This window comes from Babylonia areolata, chromosome 3 (assembly GCF_041734735.1).
Source record: "Babylonia areolata isolate BAREFJ2019XMU chromosome 3, ASM4173473v1, whole genome shotgun sequence".
Classification (NCBI taxonomy): Eukaryota; Metazoa; Mollusca; class Gastropoda; order Neogastropoda; family Buccinidae; genus Babylonia; species Babylonia areolata.
In genome coordinates, this window is record NC_134878.1 from 64,026,641 (window position 1) to 64,040,228 (window position 13,588).

The 13,588-nt window shown below is 48.4% G+C and overlaps 1 protein-coding gene across 1 annotated transcript in view; it reads left to right on the forward strand.

The window, feature by feature from the left end:
* LOC143280407 (uncharacterized) overlaps positions 1-13,588 on the forward strand; it is a 52,583-nt gene that overhangs the window by 19,310 nt on the left and 19,685 nt on the right. The window contains exons 8-13 of the mRNA XM_076585041.1: positions 6,611-7,044; positions 7,430-7,508; positions 9,519-9,536; positions 10,480-10,647; positions 10,854-10,860; positions 11,083-11,148. Of these exons, the coding sequence (XP_076441156.1) occupies positions 6,611-7,044; positions 7,430-7,508; positions 9,519-9,536; positions 10,480-10,647; positions 10,854-10,860; positions 11,083-11,148 (772 nt within the window). The remainder of the gene's footprint in view (positions 1-6,610; positions 7,045-7,429; positions 7,509-9,518; positions 9,537-10,479; positions 10,648-10,853; positions 10,861-11,082; positions 11,149-13,588) is intronic.

A 13,588-nucleotide genomic window follows, 5' to 3' on the forward strand; every position in this document is an offset into this window, starting at 1 on the left:
ACAGGTGAGATCCTACAGGTGAGATCCTACAGGTGTGCTGCAGCAGGACCAACCTCCTACAGGTGAGATCCTACAGGTGTTGCAGCAGGACCAACCTCCTACAGGTGAGATCCTACAGGTGTGCTGCAGCAGGACCAACCTCCTACAGGTGAGATCCTACAGGTGAGATCCTACAGGTGAGATCCTACAGGTGTTGCAGCAGGACCAACCTCCTACAGGTGAGATCCTACAGGTGTTGCAGCAGGACCAACCTCCTACAGGTGAGATCCTACAGGTGTGCTGCAGCAGGACCAACCTCCTACAGGTGAGATCCTACAGGTGTGCTGCAGCAGGACCAACCTCCTACAGGTGAGATCCTACAGGTGTTGCAGCAGGACCAACCTCCTACAGGTGAGATCCTACAGGTGTGCTGCAGCAGGACCAACCTCCTACAGGTGAGATCCTACAGGTGTGCTGCAGCAGGACCAACCTCCTACAGGTGAGATCCTACAGGTGTGCTGCAGCAGGACCAACCTCCTACAGGTGAGATCCTACAGGTGTGCTGCAGCAGGACCAACCTCCTACAGGTGAGATCCTACAGGTGTGCTGCAGCAGGACCAACCTCCTACAGGTGAGATCCTACAGGTGAGATCCTACAGGTGTGCTGCAGCAGGACCAACCTCCTACAGGTGAGATCCTACAGGTGTGCTGCAGCAGGACCAACCTCCTACAGGTGAGATCCTACAGGTGTGCTGCAGCAGGACCAACCTCCTACAGGTGAGATCCTACAGGTGAGATCCTACAGGTGAGATCCTACAGGTGTTGCAGCAGGACCAACCTCCTACAGGTGAGATCCTACAGGTGTTGCAGCAGGACCAACCTCCTACAGGTGAGATCCTACAGGTGTGCTGCAGCAGGACCAACCTCCTACAGGTGAGATCCTACAGGTGTGCTGCAGCAGGACCAACCTCCTACAGGTGAGATCCTACAGGTGTTGCAGCAGGACCAACCTCCTACAGGTGAGATCCTACAGGTGTGCTGCAGCAGGACCAACCTCCTACAGGTGAGATCCTACAGGTGTGCTGCAGCAGGACCAACCTCCTACAGGTGAGATCCTACAGGTGAGATCCTACAGGTGTGCTGCAGCAGGACCAACCTCCTACAGGTGAGATCCTACAGGTGTGCTGCAGCAGGACCAACCTCCTACAGGTGAGATCCTACAGGTGTGCTGCAGCAGGACCAACCTCCTACAGGTGAGATCCTACAGGTGTGCTGCTGCAAGGTGGATAGGTATTTGGTGTGTGTAGTAGTAGCGGTCTTCAGTTTAACGTCTTCCACTTTTAAGTGATATTAGACGGGAAAAAAAGAAAGAAAGAAAAAAAGAAAAAATGGAGGGGGAGGGGGAGCGTGGTGGTGGGAACACAATTGGGCAGAGGGTGAAGAATGGTGTGTGTGTATGTGTATGTGCGCGTGTATGTATGCGTGTGTGTGTGTGTGTGTGTGTGTGTGGTGGGGAATGATACAGAGCATTAAAAGGGGGGGGGGGGGGCATAAGCATATCTAAGGAAACGCTAACATAAACACCTATAACAAATGTCCAATTGGACTATGCTGCAAACCTTCTGCAATAGCAGATAACATTTTGAAATTGTCAAAAATACATTCGCAAGAACTTTACAAGAAGTTTGGTAAAAACGATTTCAGACTCTGAGATCCAAAGAGTACATGTTTGCTGGAAATAGATTCTCTACATATGCATTTAACATCTTTGCTGAACTTTGTTATAAAAGCGTTCAGCTTTATCCTGTTCGATAATACCTGAATTTGCCTTAATCTGATTAAATTACTGAATGTATTTGACTGATTGATAGATCCCGGTTGTTGAATATTACTTATACTTTTGTTTAAAACTTTGCCATTTTGCTGGTATACTTCCCTGACTTTGCTCCACGACGATTTTTCTAGTAAGCGGTACCCCTCTTGTACCGACAAAGGTTCTGTGGTTCTCTGTTGGTGTTTTGCACCTTTTCCTGCAGCACTGTCAGCCCATTCATTATATAGGAGACCAAGGTGAGAAGGAACCCAACAAAAAGTTATGTGTTCCTCTCAAATTCAAACTATGTACAATGTGACTTATTTCTATTATTATTTTTTTTACCTGTTCTTACAATTTGATGAGTTTCAAGCATATAATACAGATTTTGAATCAACACAAAATAAGACTTGTATAAGGCAAACTGGAAGATCAAGAATATAATTTAAAGCTATAAGAACAGCGGTAAGTTCAGCAGTGAATATCGATCGATTTTTACCAATATGGTATGATCGTTCAGTGTTCAGTTTTGGTATAACGAAACTGAGCTGAACCTGCTTGGCCATTGTCTGGGAGTGAGCCGTCTGTGTAAATAAGTCAGTGATCACGGTATCAATTCTGAAGGTGTAATCGGACTTCTGTTGCCATGATATTTGGATTTTTTTTTTTTTTTTTTGGTGCAATGTCAGTATGATTGATATCAAACTGTGCTGCAGGTGAGATCCTACAGGTGTGCTACTGCAAGGTGGATAGGTACTAAGTGTGTGTTTGTGTGTGTTAGAGACAGAGAGAGAGAGAGAGAGAGAGAGAGAGAGAGAGAGAGAGAGAGAGAGAGTGTGTGTGAAAAAATGTGTGTGTATGAGTGTGTTTGTGTAAGAGAGAGACAGTGTGTGTGTGTGTGTGTGTGTGTGTGTGTGTGTGTGTGTGTGTGTGAGTGTGAGACATAAAGAGAGTGTGTGTGTGTGTATGTGTGCGAATATATGTGTGTCTATGAGTGTGTTTGTGTAAGAGAGAGAGAGAGACTGAGACAGTGTGTGTGTGTGTGTGTGTGTGTGTGTGTGTGTGTGTGTGTGTGTGTGACAGACAGAGACAGAGAGAGCGCGCGCACACGCACGCGCGCGCGCGCGCGCGTGTGTGTGTGTGTGTGTGTGTGTGTGTGTGTGTGTGTGTGTGTGTGTGTGTGTGCGTGCCCGACGTTCCTGTCACATGGAACTGACTCAACCCATTTTTTCTCTTTCTTGTGGTGGAATTGTGAACAAGGTTAAAAAAAAAAAAATCATGAATTTCAGCTGACCTCAGGCTTCCACACTATTCCAACATGTCGGTTCAGTGTAAACTGAAACAAACTTAAGAAGCGAGCTGCCCTCAGCTTTTCACTTGGCTGCTCTCGCTTCCACGAACTCAACCGAAACAGCCAGCTGGCGATCGAAGGGAGGAAACTCCCTTACTCAATTTGTTAGAATTTGGATGAGTGCTTCCGCTTGGAAGCAAGCACACTCCCGAACAACGTATTTCAAGCAAGCGAATCTGTTTTTATTCTCTCTTCGCAAACATACATCACCAAACCAGTTCGATTCTTTCTGTCCTTTTGATGTACAGAGGATGACAATGCCATTACACCAGTGGTCAGATGATGACAATGCCATTAAACCAGTGGTCAGATGATGACAATGCCATTAAACCAGTGGTCAGATGATGACAATGCCATTAAACCAGTGGTCAGATGCGTAAACTCGTAGAAGTTCTCAAAGCAACGCTAGGAAATCAAAACTACTGACAAAGAAATCAAGATTTACATGGTTTCATTTTTTTAATGTACAGTCTGCTGATTTTAAATTAATAACACAGTTGTTCCCCAATCACCTAACACCACCCACGAAAGGCAGTGAACCCGATTTTAAGACATTCAACTATGATCGGATAAATAAATCTTCTATCTCAGCGTTCGGTGGGTAATGGAAACAAGAAAATACCCAGCATGCACATCCCGAAAACGGAGTACGGCTGTTCACATGGCGGGGTAAATCAAACAAAAAAGTTCATACATGTACAGAGTTACATGGCTCTGTGAGTTTGAGCGTGTGATGGTGAAAGGTGACTGAATGATACAGGAAACAGTGATGAGCGTGTGATGGTGAAAGGTGACTGAATGATACAGGAAACAGTGATGAGCGTGTGATGGTGAAAGGTGACTGAATGACACAGTGATGAGCGTGTGATGGTGAAAGGTGACTGAATGACACAGTGATGAGCGTGTGATGGTGAAAGGTGACTGAATGATACAGGAAACAGTGATGAGCGTGTGATGGTGAAAGGTGACTGAATGATACAGGAAACAGTGATGAGCGTGTGATGGTGAAAGGTGACTGAATGATACAGGAAACAGTGATGAGCGTGTGATGGTGAAAGGTGACTGAATGAAACAGGAAACAGTGATGAGCGTGTGATGGTGAAAGGTGACTGAATGAAACAGGAAACAGTGATGAGCGTGTGATGGTGAAAGGTGACTGAATGAAACAGGAAACAGTGATGAGCTCTCAGGGCCAGCTGTCAGTCTGCTCTACCCAAACAAGCAGTTTGTGCAAATGACTCCTGGTTTGTTAAACGCTTACAGCTTGGTCTCTGATCGAGGATAGACGCTACCTAAGTATCCATATCATCACCATCATCATTCATCATTCTGACAGAACCGTACTCTGGACATTCGTAGTGATGTCAATCATGTAGATAGACATTGGATATATGGAAAAAATAACCACTTAATACAGACTATAACTTTTTTCTTTAGAGTCTAGACAACTGACCTGAATGTGATTCCCCGATCAGTCAATGTCACACTCCACACAATATGACTGTGATCTACATTGTAGAAACTGAATTTAATCTCTCGTCCAGTCCTCGTGAATACTATTGTGTCCATATAAAACTAACCTGGCAGTCAATGTGTTGGTTCAATAAGGATATTGCCTTCCGTTCTTCGCACATTCATATTGGTTTCAATCATGTCATGACACACAAAAAAATGACGTTTTAAAATTTCAGTGGCGAAACTGGAGCAATCAGATCTCATATGGTGTGTCCATCGAGATCGATGATGACCATCAGATCTCATACACCCTAACTGAAGTCACGGTTTGTGTCAAATAGTTGATTTTCTACAAAGCGAATTGAAGTCTGAGGCTGAAAACGAGTGAACATCATATGAGGTATGTACATGGCGGTTCTGACTTAGTTTTTCATTTTTCTTGATCGTGGTTCAGTCTTTCTTTGAACTGGTCTTCGCGGTGTTCTGCAACTTCTGGCGTTTCTTCCGCAAAAAAAGTGTCCAACATTCGTAAGATTGCTCGTGTACTCTGTCATTTTGTCTGTATTTGTTCTTCGTTTTCTCTGCTGGAAAACACACATCTCATTGTGTGAACACCAGTTCGCTTATCTTTGGATATAAAACAAATCATTTTCTTCTTCATCTTACTGGTCTTGTTACTTTCCTTCCATCTCTTGTGTCTTAGGAACAAAGTGTTGATGTGAACAAAGTCAAACGACTGCTGGCTGAATCAATGCAAACGAAAGCCAATCCGTTAATAATGTCATCAAATGACATCATCGCTGGCTGGCTCACCAGTCTTTCCAATGTCTTCACTTTGTGTTTATCAGCAGAGAACTTGGTCAACTGTCCATTCTGTCTGCCGTCTCGGTCTCCGACATGCAGTCAATCACAGATCGTCGATATTTTGGCACCATATCTTGCTGCTATTTTCAGACCAAGAATTAAAGAGCAATACCCAAATACCAAAATGACCGACCTCGTCAAGAAAACAGATCAAGTACCACACAGAACCAGTGACAGTGCAGTTAAGAAGCAATACACCGCCATCAAGCATCCTATTCAAAACGTGAATCCAGTGGCCTGTATTTGGCTCCTGACACCCTCAAAGAACACACAACTTCCATCATACCCCTACCCCCAAAGAACACACAACTTCCATCATACCCCTACCCCCAAAGAACACACAACTTCCATCATACCCCTACCCCCAAAGAACACACGACTTCCATCATACCCCCACCCTCAAAGAACACACAACTTCCATCATACCCCCACCCTCAAAGAACACACTTCCATCATACCCCTACCCTCAAAGAACACACTTCCATCATACCCCCACCCTCACAGAACACACTTCCATCATACCCCCACCCCCAAAGAACACACTTCCATCATACCCCCACCCTCAAAGAACACACTTCCATCATACCCCCACCCTCAAAGAACACACAACTTCCATCATACCCCCACCCTCAAAGAACACACTTCCATCATACCCCCACCCTCAAAGAACACACTTCCATCATACCCCCACCTTCAAAGAACACACTTCCATCATACCCCCACCCCCAAAGAACACACTTCCATCATACCCCCACCCTCAAAGAACACACTTCCATCATACTCCCACCCTCACAGAACACACTTCCATCATACCCCCACCCTCAAAGAACACACAACTTCCATCATACCCCCACCCTCACAGAACACACTTCCATCATACCCCCACCCTCAAAGAACACACTTCCATCATACCCCCACCCTCAAAGAACACACTTCCATCATACCCCCACCTTCAAAGAACACACTTCCATCATACCCCCACCCTCACAGAACACACTTCCATCATACCCCCACCCCCAAAGAACACACAACTTCCATCATACCCCCACCCTCACAGAACACACAACTTCCATCACAGACAGACTGCTGAACGTTGTTTGTATCTCTTCGTTCAGTTCACGCCCCACTGCTGTCTTCTCTCACCCCAGGTCCCCGGCAGCTCCCGGGTACGCAGCACGTCTCGGAGCCGCGAGAACCTGATGGTGCACGTGAACGGCTCGCGCCACAGCAGTCACGAGGACCTCAGCCGCCTCAGCCGCGTGCGCCTCGACAGCTCCGAGCACAGCGACGACGAGTCCGTGGGGGCGGGGGCCCAGCGGCGCGCGGAGGCCGAGAGGATCCCGCTCATGACGCGGTCGGGGAGCGCCGGGGAGGGGAGCGGCGTGGGCATCAGGACTGCCACGGGGGCGGCGGCCGTCGGTGTCGCCGCTGCAGCCGCCGCCGCCACCTCCCCTCCCCCCGCCTTCCCCCGCAGCTCCCCGGAGCCCTTCTCCTCCTCCCCTACACCGCCACCACCCCGCAACCCGTCAGCCTCCCCGGACCCCTCCCCCACTCCCCCCACCAACAGTTCCCCGACCCCCAGGCCCTCCCCTCCCCCTCCTCCCGCCCCCCAGTCTTCTTCCCCTCTTCCTGCTGCTCCGTCCCCCTCCCCCTCCCCCAGCCCCCCACCCAGCGCCCCCCTTCTCTGAGACACCCCCCTTCTTTACCCACCTCGCCCCCCCTCACGCCCCCTCCTTCACCCCCCCGCTCCATCAAGCGCGTCCATCTTCAGTGGCCAGTGGACCCCCCCCCCCTCGCCCCCCCGCTCCATCACGCGCGTCCATCTTCAGTGGCCAGTGGACCCCCCCCCCCTCACCCCCCTCCCTGTTCAGCTCAGAAGGGAACGGACAATCTTTTCAGCAGCGTCAGACCTTGCGTCCCTCTCTGGCTCATCCGTGTCAGGAATGTGCGCGTGTGTGTACATTCAGCTCGTGTCACTCGACATGCCTGTGGCTCCTGAAGACCGTGCATTGTGTTTCACACTCCGCTGAGGTTTCCGAGCTCCAGGTACAGGTCACTGTTTTGTTCGCTTCGCCACGTTGTGGAAGATTTCAGACTAGTGTTCCAAAGAATGACGACAGTTCGTCTGTTGGTGTGACTGTTGTGGAAAGGTTCAATGAGGAAATCCATGTGAGCTGAACAGGTCAACGTGTGATGTCTACCAGTACGTCAAGGGCAGCGACCGCCTTCTGCAGTGATGCGCATCATGTGACGAGCACTACAAGGGTTAATTCATCAAATGAACGTTTGTGTCTTTGTGGGCGAGTGTCGCTTGAACCAGACAACTCAACGAAACGTGCCGCAGCTAAACTATAAATTTCAAAAAAGCACAGTGTGCACATTCCGATAAGGTGTGTGAGGTTCACCGTTCATGTTTATCTGCTGCATCCCTCCCTGTGTCCCTCAGTGTTAGAATCATCCCTTCTTTCTCAAAGCTGCATCCCTCCCTGTGTCCCTCAGTGTTAGAATCATCCCTTCTTTCTCAAAGCTGCATCCCTCCCTGTGTCCCTCAGTGTTAGAATCATCCCTTCTTTCTCAAAGCTGCATCCCTGTCCCTCAGTGTTAGAATCATTCCTTCTTTCTCAAAGCTGCATCCCTCCCTGTGTCCCTCAGTGTTAGAATCATCCCTTCTTTCTCAAAGCTGCATCCCTCCCTGTGTCCCTCAGTGTTAGAATCATCCCTTCTTTCTCAAAGCTGCATCCCTCCCTGTCCCTCAGTGTTAGAATCATCCCTTCTTTCTCAAAGCTGCATCCCTCCCTGTGTCCCTCAGTGTTAGAATCATCCCTTCTTTCTCAAAGCTGCATCCCTGTGTCCCTCAGTGTTAGAATCATCCCTTCTTTCTCAAAGCTGCATCCCTCCCTGTGTCCCTCAGTGTTAGAATCATCCCTTCTTTCTCAAAGCTGCAGCATCGCGATTCTGGGCAGATGACTGATGAAAGGCTGAACAAAGGGACGAAAGACAAGTGGGAAAGTTGAAAATCCTCACTGAGCATCATTTATCATCAAATTACACCTCCAGTGCAGCTGTCAACAGTCTCTGTAAGAAACGATTTCCACGTGCCCATTACTTCTCATACTCATGCCCCAGTTCCAGAATTTCAGAGTTTCTCATCAATCACTCCCAATTAGTGTCCACAGTCTGTTATTTCGGAAGATATAAAAAGCAGTGAATGTTAAGAGGTCAAACTGGAAATCCTTGTTGTTGCTATCACAACACCGACTGGTTCTATTTGTGAAGCAGCGTTTTCCAAATGAAATCCGTGTGTGCGACAAACTATTCTAAGCAGTTCACTGTGTCTGCCCGACTGACAAGGGACACACTGAGGACTGCTGGCTCAACTACAAAGCTATACATGCTGGTTCAGGCTCACAGTCTACCTCGCGGACTTGTCAGGAGACTGTTGTACAATGTGAGCAATGAGCAGACATTCCTCGCTCTCGCTCTCTCTCTCAGACACACACACACACACACACCGCTGTTTACCTGTCTCCACTGCCAGGCCCCTATCCCAACACAACAGAGTGATCTCCCCCCCCCCCCCCCAGTGAGCTAATTCCCTCCCTTCAACACTGTCACCCGTCCAATGCCCACGTTCCAAAGCCCAGTGTCTGCATTCACTGCTGTGTCATCCAGCTGGGAACACAGTGTGTGGCAACTCTTCACAGGAGGCGACAGCACACGAACCGAGTGAAAAACACAACCTGCTGTTCGGGAGAAACGTTCCCAGTATCACGTGTCTGAATGCACGGATCTCTTGAAATATCACGGAAATGGACGAAGGGAGGTTATCATCCACTTGGGACTTCCAAGAAAAAGTGACCGCTGTACACTGCTGTTTGAACACATCTATCATCAGGTGCAGTTCAGGACAACTTAACTGCTTATGTATTCTGAAAAACAAACGAATGAGTTCAGAACCAGTCGAGTTTATACATGCTTTAGACGTGTTTCGAGGTGAAGTGAGTTTGGTGTCTGTGTCAGAGTGCAGTTTCATGTGTGTCCAACACCTGTCCACAGCTGATCCAGGCCTTCACAGTCTGAGCTATGTACCGATTTTCTTTTTCTGTTTGCTTTGGAAACACTACTATTTGTTTTTATCTCTTCAGAACATAACTTCCTTCTTTGTGGAGATATGACACCTAATTCTGAATATGAAAAAAAGTGTGTGTGTGTGTGTGTGTATGCGTGTGTGGTGAGGGTATTCAGTAAATGTTCGATTTTTGTTGTTTCGGTCAAAGTATAATTTGCTGCCCAAGCAACCAAGGGATACGCTTTGGTGTCTGGAGTTTATAAAAGCATACAGGTGTCCACAAATCAGTTACCTACCCCAAAATAGACCATACAAAACAACAAACGGTGTTGAATATATTAAATGATGTGCTGTTTAAAAAGACATTTTTTTTTTAAAGGGAAAAAAGAGATACTGAGAGCGTGGCATCGTGCAAGAAGTCTCTTTCTAAACGAAACTATTGTAGTTGTCATCACTGGACCATAGAAAGTGGATAAATATTCCAAACAAATCGGAGATATATTAAATGTGGACAAATATTCATAATAAATCGAATATAAACGAGTATAAAACTAAGAGTACGTGTCTTTTTTTAGGAACACAGAGACCTGGCCAACTTTTTTCGCATGTGATTGAAGACACTTATCGCCAAAACCGAAGTAGTTATGAGTATTTTTTTCCTATTTCACGACTGACAAAGAACCTTTGAATGCGTTTCAGTCCGTAATTTCAGTGTATAGTCTCCAAATGTGAACGCTGGAATCTATAGAGCTATGACAAAACAAGAAGACAGGACCTTTTAAACCTGTCGAGATGATCTAATGCCTGCTGCTCCATCGCTGGATTCAGAAAGTGGCTACATCACACATGACGGGCGATGTGACTGCTCTCAGAAAGTTGGACTGTGGAAGTTTCAGACCTTCAGCACTTGTTGGATTTGTATTCTCACGTGTATTCCGACGTTTTCAGTGGCTGACTGGAGTGGAATCAGAGGGTGTGAAGGAACGAGTGTCACGTGTTAGGTGGGACTCAGGGCCTACTCCTCTGTCACTGTGTCTCTCACCCTGTGCCGGAGTTTGTGCCGACAGTGACCGCTGTGCGCGTCACAACGTCTGCAACACCGCCACGCCCCCCAGCGTCTGTCTTCACACTGAATGAAGAACACCTTCACTCATCTCTCTCGTCTCGCTAAGTCCACAGCTGGGAGAAGCACGACATAAGGCAGCCACCAGGTGATCACCATCCTGATGCTTGGAGCGCTTCACCTGGGCACCTCCAGGAGTACCATGAGCACCAAGGTGTGACGACCACACGTGTCATTTCCAACATGTTCTGTTGTCCAGGACCAAGGTAACGATCCCTACATGCTGTGTGGACAGGGGAGGGGGCAGCGGGAGGTGTAGGGGTGGAGCAGTGCTCCCGGTCGGAACCAGTGTGACTGCACCTCAGCATCAAGGCGGACAGGAGTGGAGTACACACACCTCGGTCTCTGAGCGGGAAACACACAGCTTCCTTCATCTCTGTGTGGACACCTGTTCCGACAGTTACCTGTCAGTGTGCGCTGTGTGACAGGGGACCTTGCTTTTGTCAACTTAACCCCTTCACTGCTGAACCCTGGTGAAATGAGATCACTGTGGCGTGAGTGTGAAGTGCAGTTTCTACATTTTGTGTGTTGATCAATGGTGCGAATGTTTTCTGTGGAGTGTTAAGGGATGCAGTCACAAGAGGAAGAGGTCCAAGCAGAGAATGGAGACTGACATCCTGACCTGTAAGCTGTGTCTGATCTCAGTGAGGTGACAGCCCTTCACTGACATCCTGACCTGTAAGCTGTGTCTGATCTGTCAGGTGACAGCCCTTCACTGACATCCTGACCTGTAAGCTGTGTCTGATCTCTGTGAGGTGACAGCCCTTCACTGACATCCTGACCTGTAAGCTGTGTCTGATCTGTGAGGTGACAGCCCTTCACTGACATCCTGACCTGTAAGCTGTGTCTGATCTCTGTGAGGTGACAGCCCTTCACTGACATCCTGACCTGTAAGCTGTGTCTGATCTCAGTGAGGTGACAGCCCTTCACTGACGTCCTGACCTGTAAGCTGTGTCTGATCTCAGTGAGGTGACAGCCCTTCACTGACGTCCTGACCTGTAAGCTGTGTCTGATCTCAGTGAGGTGACAGCCCTTCACTGACGTCCTGACCTGTAAGTTCTGTCTGATCTGTGAGGTGACAGCCCTTCACTGACATCCTGACCTGTAAGCTGTGTCTGATCTCAGTGAGGTGACAGCCCTTCACTGACGTCCTGACCTGTAAGCTGTGTCTGATCTCAGTGAGGTGACAGCCCTTCACTGACATCCTGACCTGTAAACTGTGTCTGATCTCAGTGAGGTGACAGCCCTTCACTGACGTCCTGACCTGTAAGCTGTGTCTGATCTCAGTGAGGTGACAGCCCTTCACTGACATCCAGACCTGTAAGCTGTGTCTGATCTCAGTGAGGTGACAGCCCTTCACTGACATCCAGACCTGTAATCTGTGTCTGATCTGTGAGGTGACAGCCCTTCACTGACATCCTGACCTGTAAGCTGTGTCTGATCTCAGTGAGGTGACAGCCCTTCACTGACATCCTGACCTGTAAGCTGTGTCTTATCTGTGAGGTGACAGCCCTTCACTGACATCCTGACCTGTAAGCTGTGTCTGATCTCAGTGAGGTGACAGCCCTTCACTGACGTCCTGACCTGTAAGCTGTGTCTGATCTCTGTGAGGTGACAGCCCTTCACTGACATCCTGACCTGCAGGCTGTGTCTTACCTCTGTGAGGTGACAGCCCTTCACTGACATCCTGACCTGTAAGCTGTGTCTGATCTCAGTGAGGTGACAGCCCTTCACTGACATCCTGACCTGTAAGCTCTGTCTGATCTCAGTGAGGTGACAGCCCTTCACTGACATCCTGACCTGTAAGCTGTGTCTGATCTCAGTGACGTGACAGCCCTTCACTGACATCCTGACCTGTAAGCTATGTCTGATCTGTCTGGTGACAGCCCTTAACTGACATCCTGACCTGTAATCTCTGACTTATCTCAGTGAGGTGACAGCCCTTCACTGACATCCTGACCTGTAAGCTCTGTCCTATCTCAGTGAGGTAAGCCCTTCACTGACATCTTGACCTGTAAGCTGTGTCTGATCTCAGTGAGGTGACAGCCCTTTACTGACATCCTGACCTGTAAGTTCTGTCTGATCTCAGTGAGGTGAGCCCTTCACTGACATCCTGACCTGTAAGCTCTGTCCTATCTCAGCGAGGTGACAGCCCTTCACTGACGTCCTGACCTGTAAGCTCTGTCCTATCTCAGTGAGGTGACAGCCCTTCACTGACATCCTGACCTGTAAGCTCTGTCCTATCTCAGTGAGGAGACAGCCCTTCACTGACGTCCTGACCTGTAAGATCTGTCCTATCTGAGTGAGGTGACAGCCCTTCACTAAGATCCTGACCTGTAAGCTCCGTCTTACCTCAGTGAGGTGACAGCCCTTCACTGACGTCCTGACCTGTAACCTATGTCCTATCTCAGTGAGGTGACAGCCCTTCACTGACATCCTGACCTCTAAAATCTGTCCTGTCTCAGTGATGTGACAGCCCTTCACTGGCATCCTGACTTGTAAGCTTTGCCCTATCTCAGTGAGGTGACAGCCCTTCACTGACATCCTGACCTGTAAAATCTGTCCTGTCTCAGTGATGGTGACAGCCCTTCACTGGCATCCTGACCTGTAAGCTTTGCCCTATCTCAGTGAGGTGACAGCCCTTCACTGACATCCTGACCTGTAAAATCTGTCCTGTCTCAGTGATGTGACAGCCCTTCACTGGCATCCTGACCTGTAAGCTCCTTCCCATCTCAGTGAGGTGACAGCCCTTCACTGACATCCTGACCTGTAAGCTCTGTCTGATCTCAGTGAGGTGACAGCCTTTCACTGACGTCCTGACCTGTAAGCTCTGTCCTATCTCAGCGAGGTGACAGCCCTTCACTAACGTCCTGACCTGTAAGCTCTGTCTGATCTCAGTGAGGTGAAAGCCCTTCAATGACATCCTGACCTATA